The 27,642-nt window shown below is 39.4% G+C and overlaps 1 protein-coding gene across 6 annotated transcripts in view; it reads left to right on the forward strand.

Moving 5' to 3' along the window:
- Positions 1-27,642, forward strand: part of FAM13A (family with sequence similarity 13 member A) — a 356,140-nt gene that overhangs the window by 2,851 nt on the left and 325,647 nt on the right. For 3 of the 6 annotated variants that reach the window (XR_009564127.2, XM_060299804.2, XM_060299806.1), the window contains exon 1: positions 18,259-18,444. The exons of 1 other annotated variant lie outside the window; for it this stretch is intronic. Coding sequence is in view for 4 of the 5 variants with exons in the window: in XM_060299804.2 (XP_060155787.1) it covers positions 18,418-18,444 (27 nt within the window). In the remaining variant the exon portion in view is untranslated. Of the gene's footprint in view, positions 1-18,256; positions 18,445-27,642 lie in introns of those variants that run through there. 2 more of the 6 variants (XM_060299808.1, XM_060299809.2) reach the window with 2 other exon arrangements.

Consider the following 27,642-nt stretch of genomic DNA (forward strand, 5'->3'; position numbering starts at 1 on the left):
AGAAGGCATTCTAGTTGTGAGAGCCCTTCGAGTCTGCAGCTGTGTTCATCAGACATAGCATTTAATTTATTAAATGGGAGTTTTCTTAAAATTACTCCAAATCACCTGAAAATGGCTCATGTTTCTCACCATTACAAGCTCTAAATTCCTTTTCTGCTGAGATAATATCAGTGCAAGTACATTATGTGCCTCATTTTCAGTGGTATCCTTTATTCATAATAGTTTTGTAGCAGAATAGAAAACCTCTAGGCAGAGTAAATTTTTAATTTTAAAGGAACTGCTTCTTTGCTTTTGGGGTTCCATTTAGTTTATCATTGACCATCATCTACTTGGAGATTTTTGTTTGATACCTGAATTAGCTACTCCAATAAGCTTAGGATGAGGACATGATAACATTATTCCATATGTATTAAACTGATTTAATATCAAATAGTATTTCTCTGTTAATTGAAAATTTTACTGCCAATGGAAAATCAATGGTTTTCACAAAAAAGGTTTACTGTTAACTATTTTATGGGGCATAAAATATAGAGGGGAATTTTCAGCTAAAATATAATTTTGGGGGTGTGTTTTATGGCAAATAAGCTGTGAAACAGCTGTGATCAGTAAAATGAAAGTTTGTACTTTGAAGTCTCTTTCAGCTGTAAAGTTATTTATATTGTAGACAAAAGCTCAAATTATTCACTTTTAATATAAACATTTTTCTTTTAAATGGTTAAAGGTAGGAACACTTTTCCGCTTAAATTTCTTGACACAAGTAAAAGATCAGATTACTCATTGGAAAGTCCCATTCCTTTAAAAAAAAAGTTAACATGATGTGATGTGGAAAGATACTGATGACTTACACTCTTGTGTCATAGAATCAGGTAGATGCTCAGCAGGGAACTTTTAAACTTAATTTTGTTTTCCATGTTTCTTTGTTGGCTGGCAGCGTAAGTAAAGAGGAGAGAATGAGTTCCTGGAGGGTAGAAAAGATTTAATAGGGTTGGAAGAAGGAAGATTGCTAGTGGAAATGTTAAAGAAAAGTTAGAAAAACGTGTGGATATAAATTGAAGAAACCTGTGAATTGTTGATTGATGTCAGCAATGTGGGTGGGAAACTTGAGTGAACTTTACATAGTACCCACCTTACCTTTCCAAACCTGCTCAGTTTCCAACTGTTCTCTAGAGGAGCCTGCAGTTCCATCAGATGGGTCAAATCAGGTTGATGAGAGCCTGCGGGGCATTACTCTCCCTGTTCCCGGCACATGCAGCTGCATGGTTTCAGGCTACTCATTCTTCTTCTCCTTTAGCCTAAAAAGTCCTCTCCTTCTGCTGTTAATCTGTACATCTTTCAAGTTCTGGTTTGTCCCCAAAGCTGCATTATTCAAGGTTCCTCAGACTTTATGGGTTTGTATCTCCTGGGGTCCAACATCCAGATTCTGGGGTCCACCCCAGGGATGAAGCCCAGGAATCCTTATTTTCAGCAAGCATCCCAAGTGATTCTAATATGCTAAAGGTTGAAACCTTTATACATGGACAATCGTTGTGAATGAGATTCTTCTCTTAAAACATATTCTTTGGGGAGGGTTTTTCTTGTCTCTTCCCCTCCTCCCTTCTTAAATTATATATGATATTTGAAGGAAAATATGAAATCCAGAAAAACAAAAAGGGAAAACAATCATACCAACATTCAGAGACAACTACTCTTAATAGTTTGGTGTGTATCCACGTTCTTTCTTGTATCAGTGTAACTGTTATATATGTAATGTGTGTGATTTTTATATGCGTATTTCAATAGGAACATGAAGTTATAATATACATAAAATTTTATACATGCTTTTATTAACAACATATGATAAATATTTTAGGTGTTGTTGGTTCCCATCAGCCAGACACCGGCAAGAACACACCCTTGCCCAATTAGGCTTACTGCTGCAGCAACGGTGATCCGTACCTTGGAAAACCATGGCCTGTCTCAAAAAGAAGGGTCAGGTGGAGCTTATTATAGGATTTGGATAAGGTGGTTTTTAGAGAAGTTTAAAGAAAGTGAAGGGTCTGTTCTGGGCTGCGTGCTGTCAAAGAGCAGAGGCAATGTGACTGTTAGGTATCTTAATTTTTATCCAGGAAGCTAGAGGAACAGGCTAGAGTCATCACTGGAGAAGAAGCAGTAGTCACTCCTGCTAACCAGAAGAGGGGGATGCTTGGTCATTTTTGTGACGGCACAGCATTCCGCTTCTTTCCTGGTTAAACTTTCAGTTCAGGCAAGATTAGAGAATGATCTTGTTTTTGTCTTGTTTCACTACAGTCATGGAGCGTCCTCTTCCAATGTCTGAAATTAATTACATTCCTCAGGGTAACACCATGCCTACCTTGTTCAAAGCTTTCAACCCATACTCAAAGCGTCCAGGATCCAAAAAAGTTTAAATAATAATCATTGATAAATTTAAATAATAATCACTAGCTCATTCAGCCTTGAAGGTATCCCTAACGCAACTAGCTGGTCGTATTATGATGCAATTCTACCTAATGAGACTCCCTTATGCTTGAAGATGACAGTTATTAACACCTGCTGCAATGCTTCTAGATTAAAAAGACCTCATGATAGTGTTTCTGAAACTCAATTTGGATCAACTGTAGAAATTCTCATCACCCAAAAAGAAATACCATACCATTAGTGGTCATTCCACATTCCCTCTAACACTCTCTCTTTTTCCTCAGCCGGCAACCACTCATCTAGACTTTTCATATAAATGGAATCATACAATATATGTCCATGGTGACTGGCTTCTTTCACTTAACAAAATGTTTGCAAGCTTCATCCTGTTGTAGCATGCGTCATACATTGTTTCCTTTTATTGCTAAATAATTGTTATATGGATATACTATATATCCATGTGTTGCTGGTGAATTTCAGGTTCTTTCTTTGTCGTGAAAGAATTCGGAGACGAAGTGATTGGTAAGAACCAGATTTATTTAGAGAGAAACATAGTCCACTGACAGAGTATGGGCCATCTCAGAAGGCAAGAAGCAAGAGGCCTCAAAATATGGTGTGGTTAGTTTTTCTGGGCTGTTAAGTTCATAGGCTAATGAGTGGGAGGAGTATTCTAACTATTTTGGGGAAGGGGCGGGCATTTCCAGGAAATGGGCCACCTCCCACTTTCTGGCCTTTTATGGTTAGCTTCAGTGTTGTCATGGTGATGGTGGGTGTGTCATTTAGCATGCTAATATATTACAATGAGCGTATAATAAGGCTCAAGGTCTGTTGGAAGTCAAATCTTCCGCCGTCTTGGACCTAGTTGATTCTCACTAGTTTTCGTCATGTACTATGGCCGTGTCATTCTTTTAAAGGTTGTGCCTTGCCCCCTTCCCTCCTGTTTCACATGTGTCAGTTGATGGACATTTAGGTTGTTTCCACTGTTCGGCTATTATGCGTAATGCTGCTGTGAACATCCATGCACAAGTTTTTGTGTGGACATATGTGTTCATTTCCCTGAGGTATACAGCAGATTGGAATTGCTGGTTCATGTGATAACTGTGTATAACCTTTTGAGGAGCTGCTTTCTAAAGCCCTTTACAGTCTTAACCCCGTCTTATCCAGACTGCTGTAACAAAATACCACAGACTGGGTGGCTTATGAACAACAAATTTATTTGTCGCGTTCTGGAGGCTGGGAAGTCTAGAACCATGGTGCCCTCAGATTCAGCGTGATGGCTGGCTAGGACCCACTTCCTGGTTGATAGATGCCTTCTTGCTGGGTCCCCACATGGTGGAAGGGGTGAGGGATCTCTGTGGGTCTCTTTTATAAGAATCTGTTAATGAAGGCTCCACCCTCATGACCTAAGCACCTCCCCAAGGCCTCTCCACCTCATGCCATCACAACCGGCATTAGGATTTCAACATAGGAATTTTGGAGGGACGTGAACATTCAGACCACAGCGGCTCCAGGGTCTCTGCATCCTCACCCACACTTGTTATTACCTGTCTTTTTTTGTTTAGAGCATCCCATTGGGTGTGAAGTGGTATCCCATTGTCGTTTGCCTTTCATTTCTCTAACGGCTCATTGGATCATCGCTTGAGGTGCTTATTTACCATTTGCATATCTTTTTTGGAACTGCATCTATTCAGATCCTGAACTCACTTTATAATTAAGCCATAACAGAGTTACAATGTTAAGTGTCAAGTGTTCCAATTGACTGTTCCTCCACTGGCTTTCCTAGAGGGAAGATATAAGAATAAGAACCTTCTGAGGAATAGCTCTGTATTTAGCCCAACTGATGTTGAAAATACTTCTCATGATATACTGTCACTTGACTTAAGGAGTCATGTGATAAATTCTGGCTATCTTTAATGTCAGAAGAAAAGATTATGACTTCCAGAAGAAATGTGGCTTCGTTTTATGTGACAGAAGAACTAGGTATGTCCATTTCAGCACTGACTTACACAAATCTATCAGCTTTGGTTGGTGCTCAATTGCTATAGCTAACTCCTTTTGAATTCCTGGTACTTTTCTTTTTCTTATCCATTGGTTGTGTTCTTTTTTAGTCTTAATGTTTTAGTGGTAACTCTCTTTTTATATTACAGTTACCTCAACCATTGTTTTAGAAGCATGTAAACAATAAAATTAAGAGACCAGACAGGCAGTACATCTTAGCGATAAACCTTATGAGTTCTAGAAACGCAGTCTCTGATTTGTACATCTGACTGCCACCCACCAGCCCTGGAATCTCCAGCTGGTTTTATAGAATCTTTCACATATCAAAAACGGGAATAAAAATCATACAGATTTTGGTTTTGTTGTAAGGATGAACTGAAATAGAAATTGCTTTGCAAAGTACCACACTCTCCTAGCAAGTAAATACTAGCTGTGATTTTATTATTTCCTACATCTTTTTTTTTTGCGGTACGTGGGCCTCTCACTGCTGTGGCCTCTCCCGCTGCGGAGCACAGGCTCCAGATGCGCAGGCTCAGCGGCCATGGCTCACGGGCCTAGCTGCTCCGCAGCACGTGGGATCTTCCCGGACCGGGGCACGAAACCGTGTCCCCTGCATCGGCAGGCGGACTCTCAACCATTGCGCCACCAGGGAAGCCCTCCTACATCTTTTTTTTTTTTTTTTTTTTTTTTGCGGTACGCGGGCCTCTCACTGTTGTGGCCTCTCCCGTTGCGGAGCACAGGCTCCGGACGCGCAGGCTCAGCGGCCATGGCTCACGGGCCCAGCCGCTCCGCGGAATGTGGGATCTTCCCGGACCGGGCACGAACCCGTGTCCCCTGCATCGGCAGGCGGACTCTCAACCACTGCGCCACCAGGGAAGCCCCCTCCTACATCTTTTGACTAGAAGGAAACACTTGTATTCTCTCAACTTTTTAAGAAAAGAGACTTTGAAAGGAGCTAAAAGACAGTAGTGCAAAAGGCCAAATGAATTCATACAGATATAATGATATTGTAGAGTATTTGCAAGAGGGGATTGTGTACCTGTGGTTGTCATTATAAGGGGAATTCACAGACCTACCTCAGGATTATTTATTAAAAATTCTCATCTCATTAATTCAAAACAGTTGCACATTTTCTTTCCTTGCTTTAATCCTAAATCACAGCACATTACGTATACTATGTTTCGGACAGATTTTTAGCCTGATTTTAGGTATCTGAAAGGAATAGTAAACATATAAAACGTGGGTATGATGCAATTGACAGTCTTCAGATGGTCATACTTTGGAAATATGTTTGAAATATACCTTATTATCTTTGTCCTCCTTTATAAGGTTTGAAAACCAAAACTGGAGAGAAAGTTTTTAAAATGGAGAGAGGGAAGTCTAACTCTAGTCTTTATAGTTGCATTTATTGTATCTCTCAACCTAAACCCTGACACTGAAATTCTGAAAGGTGGTGGTAGGTGATAATTATCTTTTTTCCTTGGCTTTTCATATTTTTTCCTCCTTTGCTTCGTTTCATATGTGTGTGTGTATACATATATCATTTTATATGTATGTATAAGTATGTATATATTTTCCCCTACCCTTTTCTCTTTATAATTAAGCTTATAGATCTCACAAATTTCTGTTTTCCCCCCTTCCTTTTACATTGTGTTATTTTCCTTTGGGGATATAATAGTGGAACTAGCTAGCAATTTGGAAAGTCCCTGTCAACAGTGTGCTGAAATTGATGTGCAATTACGTGATTGCTTATTTAGGAGAAATTTATGGATTCATTAAATCCATCATTTTAATGCTGATTGGACTTTTAAAATTTCTCACTTCAATCGGTAGTTTGTTTCCAGTTGTGTTAAACAGAAACAAACAGAGTGATTTATTTAACAATGATCTCTGTTACTTCAACACAGGAATTAATTTTGCACTGACCTTGTTTGTTCTGAAGTTGTTGGATTTTTTTTTTGTAACCAGTAGGTGATTTTAATTTATCATTGCTACAGTCACTGAAGAGAAAGTTTTTAGTTTTATTTTTTTCTGACATATCTTTTATATGCAGTATTGGGACTTTAACCAACCTCCCTCCCTCCCTCCCTCCTTCCTTTCCTTCCTTGCATTTTTTAACTTTTAACTTTTGAGCTGAAGGATTCTCTCCCTTTTGTGTACTTTGAGACTTCCTTTGATGTGCATGACTATGAAATTGATTTATCTCAGGCTGCAGTAGTTAATTGCTTGACCACTAGGTGTTTTACCATACTCCAGTGAAGGGGAGCACACATTGTTATACATAAAATGGGGATTTAATAGAAATGCATATCTGTAAATAATCATTAAACTATTACAGCTATAGTAATGTGAGATATTGCTACTGAACAGTTAGCTGCCGCATGAATACACAAGAATCCTGTAGTAATGCACCTTCCATCTTCCCAAGCAGTCGATGATAGTCTAGCATATTATAACTCATGAATTTTAATGCTTTTACAATTACAAGTTATATCCATAGAAAATCCACTGTTTGCAATAGTACATGGCACATGGTATTCTCTTAGTAATTATTTTATTGTTAAATAAATACATGACATCTTGAGTTTCATTCTGTTTGTACATCTTTCCAGCAGTGGTTGGGCAAGTAAATTGACTTCTGAGTTTCAAATAGTTTTTCATTATAAAATGGGAATGATGGCATTTACATTCTAGGTTTTTTCATGTTGATTGAATGAGATATAATACAGGTAAAAATGCTTAGTAATTAATTTTTCAAAAGATCTCTTCTGCTTTAATTCTCAGTTGTTATTGGTTTACTATTTATATCTTGTAGTTAGCAATGATGTTCATAATACGTCTTTACACTTGATCTTGTCACAATTGGAAATCAGATGTGTTACAAAAAGAGGGATTTACTGATTGTAATTTAATGCATTTGTGAGAACATAGATCTCAGAGAAGCCTGGGTTTGAAACCTAGCGTTGTCCATTGTTGGCTGTGCGAATCTGAACCTTTTCTTGAGTCTCAGTCTCTCATTTGATAAACGTGAATTAATACCTATACTGTGGAATTGTTGCAGTAACTAAATGAGAGCATTTGTGAAACACTTTGGCAATAAACAAATGTTAGTGATTATTTCGTATACACCATCACAAGTAAAAAACAACTTTTAATTCCAGTTCTGGGAATTATTCAGTAAATAAGATTTTTGTTTTATTTGCTCATGACTTGTTTTTTCACTTTTTGGATTTTTTTAAAGAATATGAAGCATGTTATTACAGTCTCTCAATGGGTCAGGCACTGTGCCAGCCACAGGTCATATATTTTAAAATAACTTTTTTTTTTCATTTCTTTTTGGCTGTGTTCGGTCTTCGTTGCTGCGCTCAGGCTTTCTCTAGTTGCTGCGAGTGGGGGCTACTCTTCGCTGCGGTGTGTGGGCTTCTCATTGCGGTGGCTTCTCTTGTTGCAGAGCACGGGCTCTAGGTGCATGGGCTTCAGTAGTTGTGGCTCACGGGCTCAGTAGTTGTGGCTCGTGGGCTCTAGAGCGCAGGCTTGGTAGTTGTGGCGCATGGGCTTAGTTGCTCCGCGGTATGTGGGATCTCCCTGGACCAGGGCTTGAACCCGTGTGCCCTGCATTGGCAGGCGGATTCTTAACCACTGCGCCACCAAGGAAGTCCCTAAAAAATTTTTTTAATAAAATTTAACGAACTGGATTCTTATTAAAAAAATCAAAAGTAATTGCTTCAAGAATTTTAACTTAACCTTTATTCAGAGTTAAGACTTGAAAAAGTTCAGTGGACTCTTCCTGATAGAGGTTGAAAATGAAGAACTCGGATATTAATGGCCACGAACATATGTTCCCATGAGCACTACACTCCTCCCTGTTTTTTTGTCTTAGAGATTTTATATGCTTGCACAATATAATTACAGAATATAATTTTATATTAATTTCTTACAGAAATATAAATCTTTGTTATTTTTCCAGTTGTCTTAAAATATAAATGGCATATAAACATTGCATAAGTTTAAAATACACATGATGATTTGATATAGGTAATATTGTAAAATGATCACCACAGTAAGTTTAGTTACATCATCACCTCACATAGTTATACTTTTTCTTCTTGTGGTGAGAACTTTTAAGATCGTAGCAGCTTTCCAATATACAACAGTATTATTAACTATAGTCACCATGCTGTAAGTTATATTCCCAGGACTTATTTATCTTGCCCCTGGACCACCTGTTTCCCTCATCCTGTATTTATTATTCTTGACTCTTTTTCCTCTTTCAAATCTCTGAACCTTTTTCTCCCAAATCCCTTCGAAATTATATGCGTGCTCACACTTCTCAGTTCTTTGTCTGGTACGCTCGTGCAATCTCTATTTCTTGTCCTCCTTTTAAATGAGTCCCAAAGCACTTCCAGGAGCAACCCAAGATTTATCACCACACATTTAATGCGTTACTTGTGCAAATATCTATGTTATGAAGCTTATAAGGAAATTGAATATGATAATGCCCTATCCCTCAAGGAGTTCTCAATCTAGAAAGATAGGTTTGCAAACAATAGCAATGCCATGTGTAAATATTATACTAGTGGTTTAAACCAGACATGTGTGCACAGAGACAACCCGTCAGGCATGCTAGTGACATTGGTGCTGGACATTGAAGTGTGTGTATTAGTTCCCTAAGTGGGAAGAGGAGACAAGGACATTTCTGGCAAATACAAGACCATGAACAAAAAGGAAAATGTAAGCCTCACTTGATTTCTGGAATGACAATGTATTAGTTTCCTATTGCTGCTGTAACAAATTACCACCAATTGAGTGACTTAAAACAACATAATTTTATTATTTTACCGTTCAGGAGGTCAGAAGTCTGCCATCGGTTTCACTGGGTTAAAATCGGGGTCCTCCTTGCCCCTCTAGAGGCCAGCTTCCTTCCCTGGCTGTGGCTTCCTTCTCTCTCTCCAAGCCATTCGCCCTGAACCTTCAAATCTCTCTGACTACAGTTGCTGTCTCCATCATCACAGCTCCTCCAACTCTGACCCTCCTGCCTTCTTATAAGGATGCTTGTGATTAGATTGGGCCCACCTTGAGATTAGATTTTGCAGGCCAGTCTTCCCATCTCAATTTGCATCTTAATTTGCATCTGCAAAATCCTTTTGCCATGCAAAGTTACATATTCACAAGTTCTGGGCATTCGGATGTGGACACGTTTGGGTGGTTATTTTCCAGCCTACCACGAGCAAGATATTAGAGTTTAAGGTATACGACGGAAATAAGGCTAGTACAGAATTTGATTTTGAAAAACCTTGAAGCCACGTTAAAGGAGTTTGGAATTTCATCTAGGCCTACAGTTTTTATTCTCATAAAAGGTTAAAAATATTACAACGGATGCTCACTTCAGTGTGAGCATCAGAATCCAAATACAATTAAATGGGTGACCACGGATCCCTCGAGCCTCATCTGTGGAGCCCTTAGACCTAAAGAGAATAAGCAGGAAAGGAACACAGTCAGACCTAGTTCAGAAACGAAGGGGTGCAGTTGTACCAAAGGGACGCTGATGAGGTCTGCATTTAACATGTTTTCATTTTAAAAATGGCTGTGGGAACAGAGAGGAAATTGATTTGAAAAACTTTTATGAGGTAGAGAGAATAGGCTGTGCTGATTTTCTAGGGAGGGATTAAAGAATCCAGAGGAGGCCGCAGCAGGCTTTGAGATGTTTACGAAAATGACCCTAACGTACACGTGCTACTGAAATTTTCTCCCACTTCGTGACTGATTTCTAGAGTCTACCTGAAACCAACCGTAACTTTCTGTTCAAACACGTTGCTTGCCAACTAATTAATTTCTTCTATTAGGGTTACCATATAATACGTAGTCCCAACTAGGACAATGATTTCTAGAACCATTTTTTTAATATTTAAATCAAACTTACTTGTAAAACACTAAGGTAAAAATTTTGTGCCTTTAAAGCTTCCGTTGTCAAAGATACAATCGCTTAAGTAATAGTTTCTTTCTTTCTTTTTTTTTTTTTTCTTGACGGGGGGGGGGTCGCTTGACTTGTGAGATCTTGGTTCCCCAACCAGGGATTGAATCCGGGCCCTCAGCAGTGAAAGCACGGAGTGCTAACCACTGGACCGCCAGGGAGTTCCCAAGTAATACAGTCTCTTAAATCAAAGGTGAAAAAGAATTCAAAATCACTTTTGAAGAGTGACAAAAAGCCTCAAGTGTCTTGTGGTTCTGGATTTATGCAGCAAATTTGTTTGAAGATTGAATCAGTGCTGGCAGTACCTCACTATTGTTTTCAGTGTGTGGGGATGACAGAAGAAAATTCAGCATGGGAGAAGAAGACAAGAAACCCCCCTTGGTGGACAGACATTTTTTATTGCTACTTAAGACTGTGGTGGTCCAGAAAACCCCCAGGGGGAGTGGGTTGCGGTGGTCCATGTAGGCCTCCTCGGCCCGCATCTCATGAACGGGTCCACGGGACCTTGCACTGGAGTTAGTGTAGAGGGGAGTGAAAAGATCTTCCCAGTGCAAGGCAGACATTTGGTGATTCTGGGTTCTTAAGATCCTGGTGGAGAGGGTCCTTCTGACACCCTGGCAATAGCCTTTGCAGGTACCTCGCTTAACCTCAGCTTTCCCAGAACACTTTTAAGAGTCAAGGGGGACCTTATTTGTAAGTCAACAAGCATAAATCGAAACTTTACTCCAGGCAGACTGGAGTTTAAAGTGCCCTAGTTATTAGGCACTGCTCCAGTGTCCTGGAAAACCAGCTCCAGAGCCATCTTGCATGCCTCTCTCACCTTGACCAGTATCGCACGTCTTTTGCCTCTCATGTAAAGTCAGTTATCCATCTTATGAGTTCTTTCTACAGAATTCACGTGATTTTTCCTTCACTACATAAATTCAAGACCTGTTCGTCTCAGCTGGATTATTATTGACAGAGTCCATTTGTGTATAATGAGTCTCCTTCCCATCCTAGCACCTTCTGGTTAGACTTCCAGATGAATCTGGCACTAGTTTTCTCAAGCTTTCATTCTCCTTAAGAACCCACCATAGTTCCTGATTTGCCTAGGTTTCTTTCTTTGCTCTTTAAAACCCCTTGCTTTTGCCGCTGGTATCTGTCTCCATGCTCATCACACAGACCCACGTTAGATGCCCTTTCCTTCCTCTGTTGTCCTAATCAATGACTTCCGTATGAGTCAGCTCAACACTAGCCTCCTTGCAGCTCTAGCTGCAGTCACTCCTGTCCATCCCATCTTTTCCTGTCTTCTAATTTTAGAATTTTCTCAACTACTAAGGGCACACATTTCGAATTTGATTATACAGTTGAGTGTATTGTATTTTCTAATTGAGGGATTAAGACTCAAGTGCCTTCAGGGGCCATGGGGTAATCGTCAACTGTGAAGCTGGCAGAATGACGAACAGTAGGTATTAAGTGTTTGTGTTGATTGCTAGCAATAGTAATTCCCACCTCGTACAGGTACATGGTCTTTCAAATCACTCTGCAGGTGAGACAAAATGGTCAAACGGTATACCTTCACAAGATGTGCAACTGATGTCCTTAATATTTTTACATATACTTCATAGTTCAAGTGATACACCATTTCCCGTACCTCTCCTTAGCCATGATTCCTAGAATATTAATAGGTACACATTGTGCATTGTATAAGTGCTAGTGAAATTAAAAAAGTTAATTATGGCTTTAGCAAGCTTGTCGGGAAAATGACTAAAACTTTTCAAAAGAAAATCCAGTATAAAATAAATAAGCTACGAGGATATATTGTACAGCACAGGGAATATAGCCAGTATTTCCTAATAACTCTAAATGGAGTATAACCTTTAAAATCGTGAAGCACTATGTTGCACACCTGAAACTTACATAATGTTGTAAATCAACTTTACCTCAATTTAAAAAAAAGAAAATGTAGCTCCTCTCTTGTTTCCCATCTGGGGGATTACCATGGATGTCCATTGCTTCCGATTCCCAAGTCAGCCCTCTTGCCCAGTTCATCGTGGGCTGGGCCCTGCTTTTCTCCTGCCGTGGAGACTGGTGTAGCGGATCTGCTTTGGCTTCCGGGGGAGGAGGGAAGGGTAGCAAGCAGTCTAGCCTCAGTCAGGGGGCATGATGAGAGTTAACATGGAAGCTGTAAAGGGCGCTAGAAGGAGGGGCAGCAGGCAAGCTAGTGAGGAAGCAATAGAAATGCAGGTCAACCACTGTGGCTTGAAAATGACCCACGGAGGGCTTCCGTGGCGGCGCAGTGGTTGAGAGTCCGCCTGCCGATGCCGGGGACGCGGGTTCGTGCCCCGGTCCGGGAAGATCCCACATGCCGCGGAGCGGCTGGGCCCGTGAGCCATGGCCGCTGAGCCTGCGCGTCCGGATCCTGTGCTCCGCAACGGGAGAGGCCACAACAGTGAGAGGCCCGCGTACCGCAAAAAAAAAAAAAAAAACCCAAACGGAAAAATGACCCATGGAAGTGGGGTGTCTAAACTTTGGGTTGCATCAAAGAATGATGAGACCAATACTCAGTACCTGAAATAAAAAGACAGCTGAATTTTTGGTTATTGTGGTAAGGGAAAGCTATGCTGGGCAGGAAGGCCTTCTGAGCAGAGCGGACTGCTGTCTCATACAGGAAGTGTGGAATTAGGATTGGTGGGCTTTCAGGAGGTGCTGACATCATCTGAAGGAGAGCGGTTATTCAAATAAGGTGCTTATCGACTGCTTGGCGCTCAGAGACATGTTTATTAGAGCATTGCTCATTGGCCAGAAGTGATGGGTTGTCATTTATGGGCTGGCTTGCAAAACCAGGTGGTTTACTGAGGCAAGGTGACGATTGAACAGGTTTAAGTTAGTTATTTTGGCTGTTGGTTTCCATGGCTACAAAGAAATTGATCTTTTCCTAGGACTGTGGTCATTTTTTTTTTTCCTGAAGTGGGATGGGAAGGTATCTAGAATTCAGAGCAGAGATGAGATCATCAGATTTAAACTGGACCCTTTGCAGGGAAATCTTTCAGAAAATACTTAGGAGAAGGTAAGAATAGGCCTGACCCCACAGAATGGGGCTGTTTTAACGAAGCAGATTCACAAACCAAAGAAAGACTTAGTTCCTCCTATCTTCTAAGGAGCCAAAGCCCATAGACTAGTCTTTCTCTGGTTATATGAGGACTCTAATGCCCAGTAATGTTACTGAATAGTCTAGAGCAAGGGTCAGTAAGCTTTATAAAGGATCCGGTGGTTAATATTTTAGGCTTTCGGGCCATGGGTTCTGTCTGCTGCAGCTACTCATCTCTTCCCTGGTACTGCCACAGTAGCCATATGCATCCTGTAAACAGATGGGTGTGACCAGACGTCATCTAGGGTAGCTGCGTTCGGCACACAGGCTAGTTTGCTGACCCTGGACTAGAACAAGGAATCTTTCAAGTGCATCTACCGTGAGGGATTCAAACACCAAAGTATTGGAACTCTTCTGACTGAGAGAGAGTATATAAATGCTAGGTAGTTGCTGACTAGCTGACTTCTGATATCCTATCTGATTGGAGGTCATTGATTCTGGGCCAGGTTGGGATTCTCATTGAGAAATAGCTGGGATAGGGCAGGAGCTGGAGTAAAGACTGTGACTGAGTTTGGACCCCAAAAAAGCCTCCACTGTCCCATTTCTAATGGGCCTCAGGTGGTTCATTCTATAGTTGCCACCCACTGCCACTACCCGCCCTGATACTCGCTGATGCCTGCTACATGGCTAACAGTATTATATCTAAAGGTACTGCCAACTGTTCTCCTGGCAACTGTTATATCTACTCCAGCTAAAGGGATTTTTTTCCCTTTGAGAGCTCTGCCAGCTGGCATCAGAGGGCTTGGCTTTGAAGCATTTTTTAGCTTTTCTGGAGGCGAGAGGGTAAACCTGGTCCTTTTAGCTTCCTTTGTCAGGCTTCCCCAGGTCAAAGGGTGATTTTGAATGACAGTGTCTTAGGGGCCTTGACCACCCATTGTGAAGTAACCTTGGCACCTTCCTCCAGGGTGCCCAGGGATCTTCTTGAAAATAGGACATCCTTTGTCCTGCCGTGGTATTTCAGCATTTCTGGAAGTAGTCATCGAATTAGCCCACCATAGCGGACTATTCAGAAAAGCGCTTTTTAAAACTCCTTGATTATCCTTCCTGGGGGAAAAGCAATAGCTCATATAAGCAAATCTCCTGGCTGTGGCTTGTATGTCTTAAGGTTCTTTGTAAATCAGTACTCAGGGATGTACATGTGTGACAGTTCAGAGACCTTTCTGGAATTAATTGGACTCTACTATCACTTTCATCCATTCGAGGGTCAGGAAAATATAATATTTCAGACTCCAATTATATATACATTCCATGGAGAAACAAACTTTGTTTGTAGTGAAGAGAGTCTTCTGGTGCTTTTTGTTAAAGGGCCTATTCAGGGTTTCTTTTTTGCACGTGAAATCTAGCCATCACAGAAAAATAACTAAGGATAAAAATTTGTTAGGTACAGTACTAATTTTACTTTATAATGGTGTATAAAAAGTTATGGAGATTCCTTATGTCATCTTTATATAGTAATATCCAAATCAGAAATAAGATAAACATATATCTATTAGAAACAATAACAAGAGGTATAATTTTTTGGTTCTCTAACTTGTGACATTACTGAATGTTTTTGAAATTCATCGTTAAGACTTGATTAGAAAGAAGAGCAACACGATCTTGAAAGAGATGGATAATGAAAAACTATCTTTGTTAGATATTTAAATGAATATTATAGTTATAGTTGTTCAAATATTATGAAAGTGATATAAAACTAGGAAGAAAAACTAGATAGAATATTTTAGCCTGAAAAATACCCTGGTGTGTGCATGTGTGTGTATGTGTGTGTATGTGTGAATTTAATATATAGTATGGATAGTGTCACAAGTGGGAAATGAAAAATTTGCTCAGTAAATGGGGCTGAGTCCTTTTGTTGAGTATATGAGTTAGGCTAAAGGCAGAGTTGTTTTATATACATACACATATATTTACATATAGACCCTTCAAATATAGTAGCTTATTGGGAGATTTATTTCATCGCCACATAAAAGTTTCCTTGGTCTAGGCTTGTAGGACGCTGTACTCCTCAAGGTCATTCAGAGGTCTAGGTTCCTTCCATCTAGTTACTCCATCATCCTCTGGGACGTTGTCCCTCTTCTGCATGGTTGAAGCTAGGTTTCCGGTGCATCCTCATTCCAGCTTGTGATGAAGGGCAAGGAGAGTAAATGTGGAGCAAGGGATTTCCTATTAAGCACATGACACAGAATACTATTGCACATATATTATTGGTACACATTCTGTAATGCAAATCTGGTCACATGGCCCTGTCTGCCTGTGTGAAAGGTTGGGAAATGTAGTCTCCAGCTCGATAACTGTGGGCTCAGCCAACTAAGGGGGAGAAAGAGCTCTAATGTTATCAGAAAGAGATTCCATACTGGAGAGTGTTAACAGTCTGGGCCACAGTAGTTTTATGAAAATAAAGCATCAAGTTAGATCCTCATCTTTTATTATATTTTGAATAATACCAGGTAGATGTATGGTCAAACCATGTGATAAGCATCGAAAGTTGTTAGCATAGCACCTGGCAAATGGTAATAACAATAAATGCCTTTTATGGATTATATCATTTGATCTTTACAATGACCCTATAAAAGAGACTGCAACTGATAGGACCGCAGTTGGTAAATGGACAAAGAAAATGGATCAAAGACAGTTCACAGAACAGAAAATACCAATGACTAATAAGGATTTTCATCTCTTTAATGTTATGATAAAAAAAGAGGTGTACGTTTTAAGATGAGAAATCGTTTTCACTAATTACCTTAGGAAATGTTTTACAAAATATTCAGACTTGGGTAGGGTGGGTTGTAGAATAGAAACCGCCGAAGCCAGTGTATGTCAGGAGCCTTCGCACGTGTTCATATTCTGTGATCCAGAACTTTCACTTTCAGGAGTCTTTACTAGGAAAGAAAATTAGAATGAGGACAAAGCATTACTTAAAATCATACATACATAAAATCAGAAACCGTGTAAATGTCTAAAAATGGGAGAATGACTCAATGGTTATCTATACAGAATGTAGTACTACACGTGATTAATATTGTTTATGATGCTGACAATATGGGATCCGGCCTCTGATGCAATGTTAAGTGAAAAAAATTAGGATTTAAAATGATCAGAAATTAGATTTAAATTATGGTTTTTAAAAAGCATAGAAAAGATCCTGGAAGTAGATCTGTTAAATGTTTCTGGGTGACCTCTGGTATTCTTTTACCACATCTTGGCTTCTTTATTAGCGTCTCGACACTTACTAATGAAAAAAGTTTATTTACTTATTCCTCCCTCTCCCCATTGGATGATCCGGGAATGAAGGTACATACATTGTCAGTAAGGTGTGTAGCGTAGCACCTGGCCCAGTGTAGGTAATGCATATTGATTGGGTGATGTTGGATGATGGGCCTTCAGGTGAACTAATCTTTTTATTTTTCACCATGGACCAGCAATATTTATATAATCAGAAAAAGACAAATTTAAGTATGAGAAACAGTTTTATTTTATGATTTTCTTTAGTAATCAGCTTAGTTTTCTCATGGGTGAACGAGAAGCAGAAGTGATACAAATCTAGATTAAGGTGGAAGTAGAAAAAATTTCCTTTTTGCAATAGAGAAGATTCTGTCCATTATCCCATGTCCATTCCCTTGTATGGTCTTGGGATTGTGTTATTCTGTCTCTTGGAAGTAGAGTCTGTGCAAGGTTACGTGTGCACATATAGACATAAAACGTACGCGTCACGTTCTGTGGCTTAATACGATCTGCTCTCTTGGGTCTGCTGCAGGTAGCATTGGTTGGCTATCGTTGCACAAAGAATACTACTAGATTTGAAGAAAAGTATTGAAATGGGAGATGATTTCGTTTTTCCCTTTTCCTCACACCTCATCCCCTTAAGATTAACATTATTAACATTAACATTAATAATTAACATTATTAATATGTTTTGTGATTGGGGACAATTTAAGTCTTTTAAAGTTGGGTCAAGTGAAACTTCCCACGTAATATTCGTCAGCATTCTCTTAAATGTGCCAGTGAGAAAGATTTGACAGAAAAAGTGGTATTAAAAAAATAGGATAGTTTCCTTCTGCCTTGAATGACATGGATATTGTAGCCATCCGTTTAAATGTTTGGAAATCGTTAAATCAGATTTTCTAATGACACAGCATATGGAGTAGAAAATTCTGGAAAGGTCAGCTGGAGCCTAATTTTCCAGACAGTAAATCACACACGTAGAATTGTGGCTGTCTAGAAACATGTTTTATGTTTATCACCAGTGTATGTAAGATAATTTGAAAATAATTAGAAGCGTTCAGTAACAGCTACACAAAATAGAGCATTTCATTTAGAACAGTGCTGATAGAATAAAGGCGGAAGGAAGAAAATCCTGATAGAACGTAACTGATTTTTAGGGGGGCAATAGAAGTGAAAACTGCCTCAGAAAAGTGGGAGAGATGCCTGCAGACCTAAACCTGAGTGTAAGTACGTGAATTTGTCTTGGAGATGAGTAGCCACGGGAAGCAGGTATGTTTTCGCTTTGTGCACTTAGTTAAGTCCTGTTAACGAACACCACCAGGTGATAGGCATTTTCTGAACTGAAGAAGCCTGTGTGTGGCCTCTAACAAGTCAGGTTTAAGGAAAAGATGTCAGCGACTTAAGACCCAGGTCACATGACTCGGTCTGCTTGCCAGTCCTAGACGCTCTGGATCAGGTTTCAACTCCAGGCAGCCCTCCCAGCCATGTGGGTTTAGCCAAATCAGAAGCAAAACCACACTTCCGAAAATGTTGGGAGCCGCTCTCCGCTCACCGTGGGGCCTCTGGATCTGGAGCTGGGTTTCACATCGGAGCATATCGACCGAATGGAATTCTAGCGTTTTGCTGTCATTTTGATGTTTTCCTCCAGTCTTCATCAGATCTACTGGGTACTTCCTGCGAGATGGGAGCTGGAGCTCTCACCATCTGTGTGAGTACAGGCCGCCTCTGTCTCCGTGGACACTGCCAGGGCCCAGGAGAGGCCTCTGCCCCCCCCCCCCCCTCCGCCGCCGACTTCTGAGGAGATGTTTGTGTGACTCTGTTTTTCCTTCTTGGGAGGTGGCGGGAGATGTGCTAACTTAAATTCCTATCTATTCAAATGGACATTAAGCAGTATTTGGGGTGGCATTCCGTATTTTTGTCCACTTTCCTTTTCCAAGAAAAGGTGAAGGAAGACGCGTGCCGAGTTGATTCAGTTAAGTGAACTTGATATCCTGTAGATCACTCTTGAGCGTTTCAGACTCTCTTGTTCTGAAAGAGTTAAATATAAGCTAAATTGTAGTTGTTGGCAATACCTTGTGCCTAGATTGAGAACAAATTAAAAGAACTAAAATAACCATTAATTTATTTGCTTCCGAGAATATATATAGCATTTTTCTATTTCATATTCTTGTTTTCATTTAGTAATTTCTAGAATTTTTATTTCAGCGTGGTTGCTAAAAGTAATGGTGAAAGAGCTAAGTGGATAAATGAGTGTGAATCCTTCTGGAAACTTCTGGTTATAATGCAGTGGCGGCAATTAATAACACTGCTGTAAAATCCATGGGGAAAGGTGTATATTTCTAGGGCTGAAATTCATGAATTTCAGAAGCAGCTCTGTTGGTGCTTACATGTAATCTTTTGCAATAACCGAATATATCTTCAATTATGTAACTTACAGGGTACTGTAATTAAATTTTTTATCTCAATATACAGAAAATGCATAAAGAAATCTCAAGTTGGGATTGTATTCCAAGGGGCATTTTTTTTTTTTGTCCCTGGAGGTACTAAATGAGAAATATCTTATTCCGTATTATTAACTGCTCCCTAGTGTTTCATCACATTTAGATCAGATCCTGTTTATTAAGTTTCAGAATGAGCTGTATTTTGTTGTAGCTATGATGGCATCCTGAAATATCTAGAAATATCTGGGTAATTTTTGACACATAGGCCCTGAATGGCCACCAGATGGCGCATTAGCCCCACAGGTTGAATCTTAGTAAAACTGCAGGGTGACTCCCTCGTTTTCAGCTCAGAACATCTCAGCATCTTGTGTGCAAGTCTTCCCGACTCTTGTCTCTTTTCTGTTCAGCCCCGATGCTTGGGTGCTCGTAGCGTCCAGGTGTGCAGCTGGTGATCTTTTTATCACTCCAAAGAGCTTCCTTCAAAATCTGACTTTTCTATGTGGAAATACTGGGGTTTTAATTTTACTGCAGACACCGGTGTGCATTCTTTCAGCTTTATAAAAGAAATACTTTAGAGCTGGAAATGTGTAAAGATTGATCTACTTGTCCTGAGATTTGCAGACATCTGATTGATTGGATCTCTACTGCTTGCCCTTGGCCTACATATATTGATCACTACCTTGACTAAAAAGCAGACTAGCCCATGTATGAAATTCCATCTTTTTCCTTAATTTATATCCAAAGCACATACAGAATTTCATTTAATGTTGACATAAAAATCATACCATTTAAGAGAGCATTCACTCCAATGGATGAGTACTTCTGAATCATTCTTACCCTTCGACTCCAGCTTGGCCTTTGATTGTGCTGTGTCCCAGTTTTACTATAGGAGGAAACACATTTTTAGGAATCGTAGCATAGTATTTCTGGAAAAAGAGCTATTGAAGAACAAAACACTTTATGTTTGTGGCAGAAAAGTGAGAACTAATTCACGCATAAATGAATGCATAGGGGCTCCTATGCTTTTTTGAGTTTGGGACTTTTCTACTTAGACATATGTGTAGTAACTTGCTGAGTATCCTGCTACTGAAGATAGTCATTCTCCAGACAAAATAATCGAGTACCAGATATTTTTAGAGTGTGTGTATGGCTGTGTGTGTTTATGGATTCTTGAAGTGGGACAGACAGGTTTAAAGATTTTCATTTCCTACTTCCATTGACTAACCAACTTTCTCTTCCTCATTCCTTTTGTTTTTTTCTCTTTCCCAAATTGCTAGTGCTGTGAGTACAACTGCAGTGGACTCACAAATTTACTTACGTTACAAAGAAGAGGTAGGTTCTTTACTGTAACATACCTATTTTTCCTCAGTACATCACCCCCAGGCAGAACAGAAAACTTAAACTTGCCAACCGATGTTACCTTAGTCTCTTCTCGTGGATGACTCAAGCTTTCTCAGGTGAATCCTGAGTCTTTCTGATTCCCTGCCCCTCCAGCTGTTCTGTCCAAGGTGGTGTGTGGTCATTTTAAGGAGAGGTGGGCTGAGAATGGGGCGTTTGCATATTCTGGTGGACAAAGGAAGGGGAGCCTAGAGCGCTTATGTGTATGTTCTTATAGCATACTCTGAACGTCCTGCTGTGTGAGTGAGTTCAGGTAGCAAGTCTGTGACTGGTAAATTTGTGGATCAGTTCTCCTGGTATTGTCGGGACCCAGCGGGCCCCCTGTCCTGACTTAGCCCCAACTCTTGCTGGTGCTGGCAACAATTCCAGGGGTATCCCAGGCTTTGTAGCCTTTGTCCCTAACTTGGGCACCTCCTGGCCTTACCCTCTGGCACCATCAGCTACCTTACACATATCTCATGGTGTAGGCAGGTCACAGCACAGAAAGGCTCACACACCAAATCAAGATACTCTAGTCGCAGATTTATTGAATCAGCCTAAAACACAGCATGAAGCAAGGGGGAAAAAATAGGGGTAGGTTTACCTACTTAGAAGGGGTTTAAGTGGGACTGAAGGACCACACTCCCTGAATCCTGTGTTACGTAATATTCATCCTTCCTATCTTTCTTGCCATCAACCTTCCCTGATCATGGTGCATTTCATTTTTTTTTTTTTGGGTGTGAACTTATTAGGTGAGCTCTTTAAAACACAATGAATCAGAGAGGTACTCTCCTGCTTTTTTTTTTAATTTATTTTTTTATATTTATTTTTGGCTGTGTTCGTTTCAGTGCGAGGGCTTTCTCTAGTTGTGGCAAGTGGGGGCCACTCTTTATCGCGGTGCTCGGGCCTGTCACTATCGCGGCCTCTCTTGTTGCGGAGCACAGGCTCCAGACGCGCAGGCTCAGTAGTTGTGGCTCACGGGCCCAGTTGCTCCGCGGCATGTGGGATCTTCCCGGACCAGGGCTCGAACCCGTGTCCCCTGCATTGGCAAGCGGATTCTCAACCACTGTGCCACCAGGGAAGCCCTGTGGCGCATTTCTGAAGACCAGTATTGAGCATGAGCTGGCTCAGCTGATGGAGTGCATCTGGAGCCAACACAGCTTGCTCTATCATCAGGGGCAAGTGTGCCTAGGTATAATTGTAGCTTGCTAAGACACTACTGACCAGCTATGGATTTTTATGTGCATATCTCAGGCAGAGAGCACATGGGGCCAGAATGGGTACAATCAATGGGCGACCCACTAAAGACATGAGTATTTGGTGTCTCATAAATGTTAGGTGCTTAACTTGGTTCTTCCATCTCTTCTTAATTATCGTTCATCTCTTCTTAATTAGCTAGGTTGAATATATCTACCAGGCTATCCTATATCCTTACATGTTGTCAATACTTCGTTGTATCTGTTCTCCTTATTGTTTCTCTTGTTATCAATTTAACTGAACCAAACTTTCTTTAATACAACAAACAACATGTAAGGTCAAGTTTCAAGGCCATCACAATTATCCTTTTTGTAGTTTCTAGATTTTTGGTACCAGCTTCCTCCCACAAAGGCTATATTTAGGTTTCTTAAATGTCATGATGAATTTCTTAATTTTTTTAAATCCGTTTTTTATTGGGGTTTTAGAGGAACATGGGCCTTGTTTGGAGCTTGGAGTACCTGAGCTTAAATCCTGGTTATGTTAGTTACTACACTCTGATCTTAGACGTTATTGAGCAGTGTGCTGTCTTGATAGTAGATTTTTGGGAGTATTTGACCATCTGTTCAACTTCTTGCCATAATTTGTCTGTCTGCCTTCTAGTAGGCAATAGTTTTGACAGAAGGGGTCATATCTTATTTGCATTACTTGCTTCTTGCTCAGGGCTAGGCAATAGTAGTTGTTCAATAAATGTTTGCACAGAACAGCTCAGTCATTCCCTAGGTTTTGCAGTGTCACCTGCTTGTATTTTATTTCTAAAAGGATTTTTGAAGACCTTCAAGAATCTAAAGGTATGTCTGCAAAGGCATTCTATCTTTTTGATGGTGCTTTTCGTGAAAATGGCACAATTTTCCATTTAGCAAAAATTAGCAGGATAATTATAAATATTTTGTACTTTTAATCATTTGAGTTTCCAACCGAATAGCACAGGAATTATTACTATAAAATTGCATATAGTCAAAAGATTCTGCACATCCATTCCATCTCAGATGACGTTTAGTCTGGTCAGTGCATAGCTTTCCCTCAGGTGGGCGTGTAATCTGCATGGATCAAGGTAATTAACGCTGGACGTCCCAACAGACAGATCCTGAAATCTCAGTAGCTCAAGGAGACAAAAATTAATTTGTAGATTACTCAGAGTCTGATGCAGGTTATCAGAATCTCTCTTCCATCTGGTGGCTGTGGTATCCAGGCTTCCTCCATTCTGTGATCTATTTGCTAGTTTAACATATTACCGTGTATCCCCTAGGTTACATCAGGGAAAGAAAGAAATGGAGGAGGCACACATGCTACTATCTGCCTCATTCTGGAAGTGACTCATTTCTCTTCTCATGGTTCATTGCTTTGAACTAGTCACGTGTTCCCACCTAAATGCCAAGGTAGTGGGGAAATGTGTAAACAAACACTGTCTCTGGCCATAACCTAACTTGCTCAAATCAAACAAAGAGAAGGACATGTGTTCCATGATTACGGTAGCAGTCTGTCTCCCACTCCCCTACTGAATGTAAACAAGGAATTAAATACCCCAGATGCTGCTGGCAGGCATCTAATCTATGGATGGAGAGGGAAGGCAGCCTAAAGATCTGCCTTTAGTTAATTGATCAATAAATGGCAAAGTAGTGGTGACATTGACGAGCCATTGCATCTACCAACTTAGTCTTTCATTCCCCTGAACTCCTTTGTATTATTATAATGTGTTAATAAATGTCCTTTATTATTTTAGCTAGTTTGAGCTGAAATTTCAATTACTTGCGGTCCAAAACATCTTAACCGATATACCGCATCACGCAGTGGCTTACTGTTCTGTGGTTTGGGGAAGCTTGTCATGCATTAGAATGAGGCAGGATTTGAAGGCAGGAGGCAAGGCTTTGAGTCTTGGGTCAGCCAGTTCCTGGCTCTGTGACCTGGGGCAAGATGTTTAACCTCTCACTTCCTCATCTATCAAATGGGGACAATAGCAGCCTAAATTGTTTGAGATTGTTGTGAGAATCAAATCAAACACTAATGTGAAAATACGTTGTAAATTATAAAGCATCATAAAACACTACCTTTGTCATATGGCTCGCTACTTGCCTTAAGGTGGTTTCCTTAATACTATATCTGTTTTAAATAAAAAAAGGAACTCTATAATCTGAATGGAATGTTTATATTATTAGATTTAGACCAAATTTTAAGCAGGATTAAACATTTCATTTTGCCTTGCTTTCTTTTACAGTAAACCAATGATGAGATATTAGAAGACTAGATTAATAGTCAAAGGCATGTCTATCTGCTTCACATTTGAATTGTGTTGCAAGAAGAATTTTCATCTTTGCCATAGAGAATTCAAAAATCAAACAAATCGTCCATAACACAGGAATAGATGAGTGTTTAGAAGCTGAGTTGGGGGTAAAGTCACTTGTATCTAGGTTACTTATTCTACGGTTCATTTTTTTTGAAGCATGGTTGGTTGTGTGGATGGATTTAATTTTAATTCCTGTACAGATTTTGAGGAAGTTTTAGTGACAGTGCTGGAAAGTGCAAACCAGCATGAAGTAGCATATAAAGTGAAAGAATGAGGCAACTGAGTAGGGAAGACCATGCTAAAATGATAAGTTAGATTAATTCTGATCCATATCTTAAAGCTGACTTAGGGAAACTAGATTTCAAAGACATAGAAGAAGCTTGCGTCCAGTAGTTTGTGAAACAGAGACCATAAGAGAGCATATTTGAGCTGTTCTCTGTAACCACGAATTAGCAATGGTTTATGAAGAGGTACTGCAGCAAGCCATAGCGTAATTAAGTTTATATGTTATATAATTATATAAATAACAGGAAGTTTGGAGATGTAAAAAAATTTATCATCCAAAATGAGTGGTTTATGGGAAAATAATCTATATGATATTATTTTATGACAGCTCTAAATTATTATAGCTACTCCTTTAAGACTAAGTTTGGAGAATTGAGCATATCAGATAGTAAAATGACAGGAATTAAAACAGTTTAATAATGGCTAGCTACTTGAAGGAAAAGAATTGCTGGATTTCTTCCTAACTCTTTAAAACTAGAGATGGATCAAAGATATAAATATCAAAGTAAAATCGTAAAAATACTAGAAGAACATGTGTGAATTTAAAAATTAATTTTGGATCGAGGAATGTGTTTCAAAGGAGACCCAAGCCGCGGGCCCTAAAGAAAAGGATGGGTAAAGTTTTCTGACAACCAAAATGTCTGCACAACCACAAGTATCATAAACAAATTAAAATGCCAAAAGAAAACTAGGACAGATATTTACAACACACATGACTAAACAAGATTCATTTTTTTTAATATACAAAAAAATTCCTATAAATCAGTAAGAAAAACTACCCAATTAAAATTAGGCAAAGCTTATGAATAGAAGTTTCAGACACAAATAAGAAACGTAAGTGCTAATACACAAAATTGCTCAGTCTCATCCACAGTTAAATTTTGGCAAAATTTAAAATTTTTTCATGCTCGGGGATGATAGAATGGGAAACAGGCACTCTCACATGCTATCGATCAAGCTGTAAACCACGAAGCGTTTTTGTAGGGCAACGTGGTAATATGTATCCAAATTTATATAGTAACAAGTAAAATGAAAATTTATTTTGCTTTCATATATAAGTCTAGCGTCGAGACTACTCATTTAACTCTTGGAATTAGCGTAAAAAAAGTACGATTTATAAACCTGTTGATCTAACAATCTCACCTCTAGGAACTTATCTTACAGGTGTGTGTACAATTAACATAGAAATGTTTGCAAGAATGCTTATTGCGGAAATATTTGTAATATCAAGAACTATAAACCTAAACATTAGTAAATAAGATTGGTTAAGTCGATTATAGTGTCTTTATAATGTAATATTAACAGGTAGATGTGCTACTATGGAAAGACCTCCGAAATAGATTAAGTAGCAAAAGCAAGTGTAAGTATACAAATAGTTACATTTGCCTTTTTCAGAAGAGTATGCATATATATGCTTAATGATGCATACAGAATTTCTGCAAGAAAATATAAGAACTGTTGGAGCTGGGATAAGAAGACTTTTCAGGTTAAACTCCTGTATGTTGTTTGGGTTTTGATCAAGTGCATGTGTTACTTTTATTACATGTAAATTATTAAAAATAAAAGCTGCTCAGAGAGTAGGGAATGGTAGCTCTGTCTGGAAGAAACAGATTGGTTTATAATCATAAAGGCAATGGTTATTAAATTTGAATGTGCACAGTACTCTTACAGATATATATTGAAATATATAAATTACTTGAGAAATTGTCTAATATGTGAAAGGAAGTGTACTTTCCCTGTAAATTTCATAAAGCAGACCTAGAGCTGGGTAGAAGGTAGTGATGTGGTGTCAAACCAGTGGAAAGAAGCATCTAAAGATTGTCTAAAAATTGAGCTGGTTGCCTTATGAGGTGGTCAGTGCCCCATCACTAAAAGTAAGAAAAGGAAAGCTGAGTGGTCATGGGTCGACTAGTCATAGCCGTTCCACGATGGAATTAGAGTTAATGAGGTGAGATACCCTAGAAGTGTTCAAGGATTCTGTGAGCCATTGCGTATGTCCCAGAATTTGTAGTTCTCAGCCAATTATACGTTTTCATTTGTTAGGCTGTTGGGAGTTTAGCATAAACACTCCCCTCCCCCCATCCTCCCTTCATTAGGGCCTCCTTTGTAAGAACGATGGGATGATTAGCCTAAGCTGAAGGCAAGATTCCATGATTTTAAGAATACAAAACTAGGTCCCTAGGGATGGGGTGAGGGTAAGTAACGTTTGAATTAGTCTCATTAGCTGTAAAAACAGATTTTCTAAATGAAGGAATTAGAGAGTATTACTACAGGCTTGCTAAATTTTTACTCCATTTCACTGTATGAAAAATGTATGTCACTTAAAATTATACAGTGGAACTCGGTCAAATAGTGTTCATTCTAGGAAAAGTGTAGAGAGTAGAAAAGGTATGCTGGAAGTAAAACAGTTCAAAGAGAATTTTGATATAAAATCGTCTTAGCAATTAATTTACTTTTGGTCTTAATTTCCAGCCATTCTTTTAATACTGAAGAAACTAGTTTTAGTCAAAATGTAAATAAATCGTCTCGTAGAAATGTTTATTTCTGTGGTTTACACTGTAAGTAAATCACGTCAGCCTGCAAGTACTTACATGCAGCATTAGTTTTAAGCACATTTGGCTTTTCTGAAGCTATGCCTTTTAGAATCTTTTGTTTTAACACTCTAGTTCTTACTGTATTAGGTCATTGACCTTAAATGAGTCTTTCTTTTGAAAAAACGTCCTTCTGTTTCTGACTTCACATTTTGCTGAACTTGTTGAGAACCAATGGCCTTTCCAGGAGTATTTTTCAAATTTGATGACAGCCTCTCTTCCATTTAAATCCTCCTTGACTCTGTTAAGACTGCCGGCAATGATGAACAGAAGGTTCAACACTAGTGGCTTTAAGAGCTTGTACCCCTTTTCCCAAAATAACCAAGGGATTCTAAGCACACGGACGTTTCTGTGCTTTCAGGTTTTTATACATTGGTATAGCAGCAGTCACTTAATAGGGAGCCACCCCAGAATTTACCTATTTCATCTAGAATTATTGAAGATGGACAAAGTGTGCAGTTATAATGAAGAATGTGGAATGTTTCTAAAAGCAAATTATTATTCAGTGTATTCTTTCTACTGACGGTCTGGCAGGAAATTACCAAGCACTACTTGACTTTCTGTTTTTTTAAACCGGTCTTTGAGATGTAATTTACATACCATAAAATACGCATTGAAAATGTACAATATAATTTTTAGTAAATTTACCAGTTGCGCAAACAGCACTACAGTGT

Source organism: Globicephala melas, chromosome 5 (assembly GCF_963455315.2).
Source record: "Globicephala melas chromosome 5, mGloMel1.2, whole genome shotgun sequence".
Taxonomy (NCBI): Eukaryota; Metazoa; Chordata; class Mammalia; order Artiodactyla; family Delphinidae; genus Globicephala; species Globicephala melas.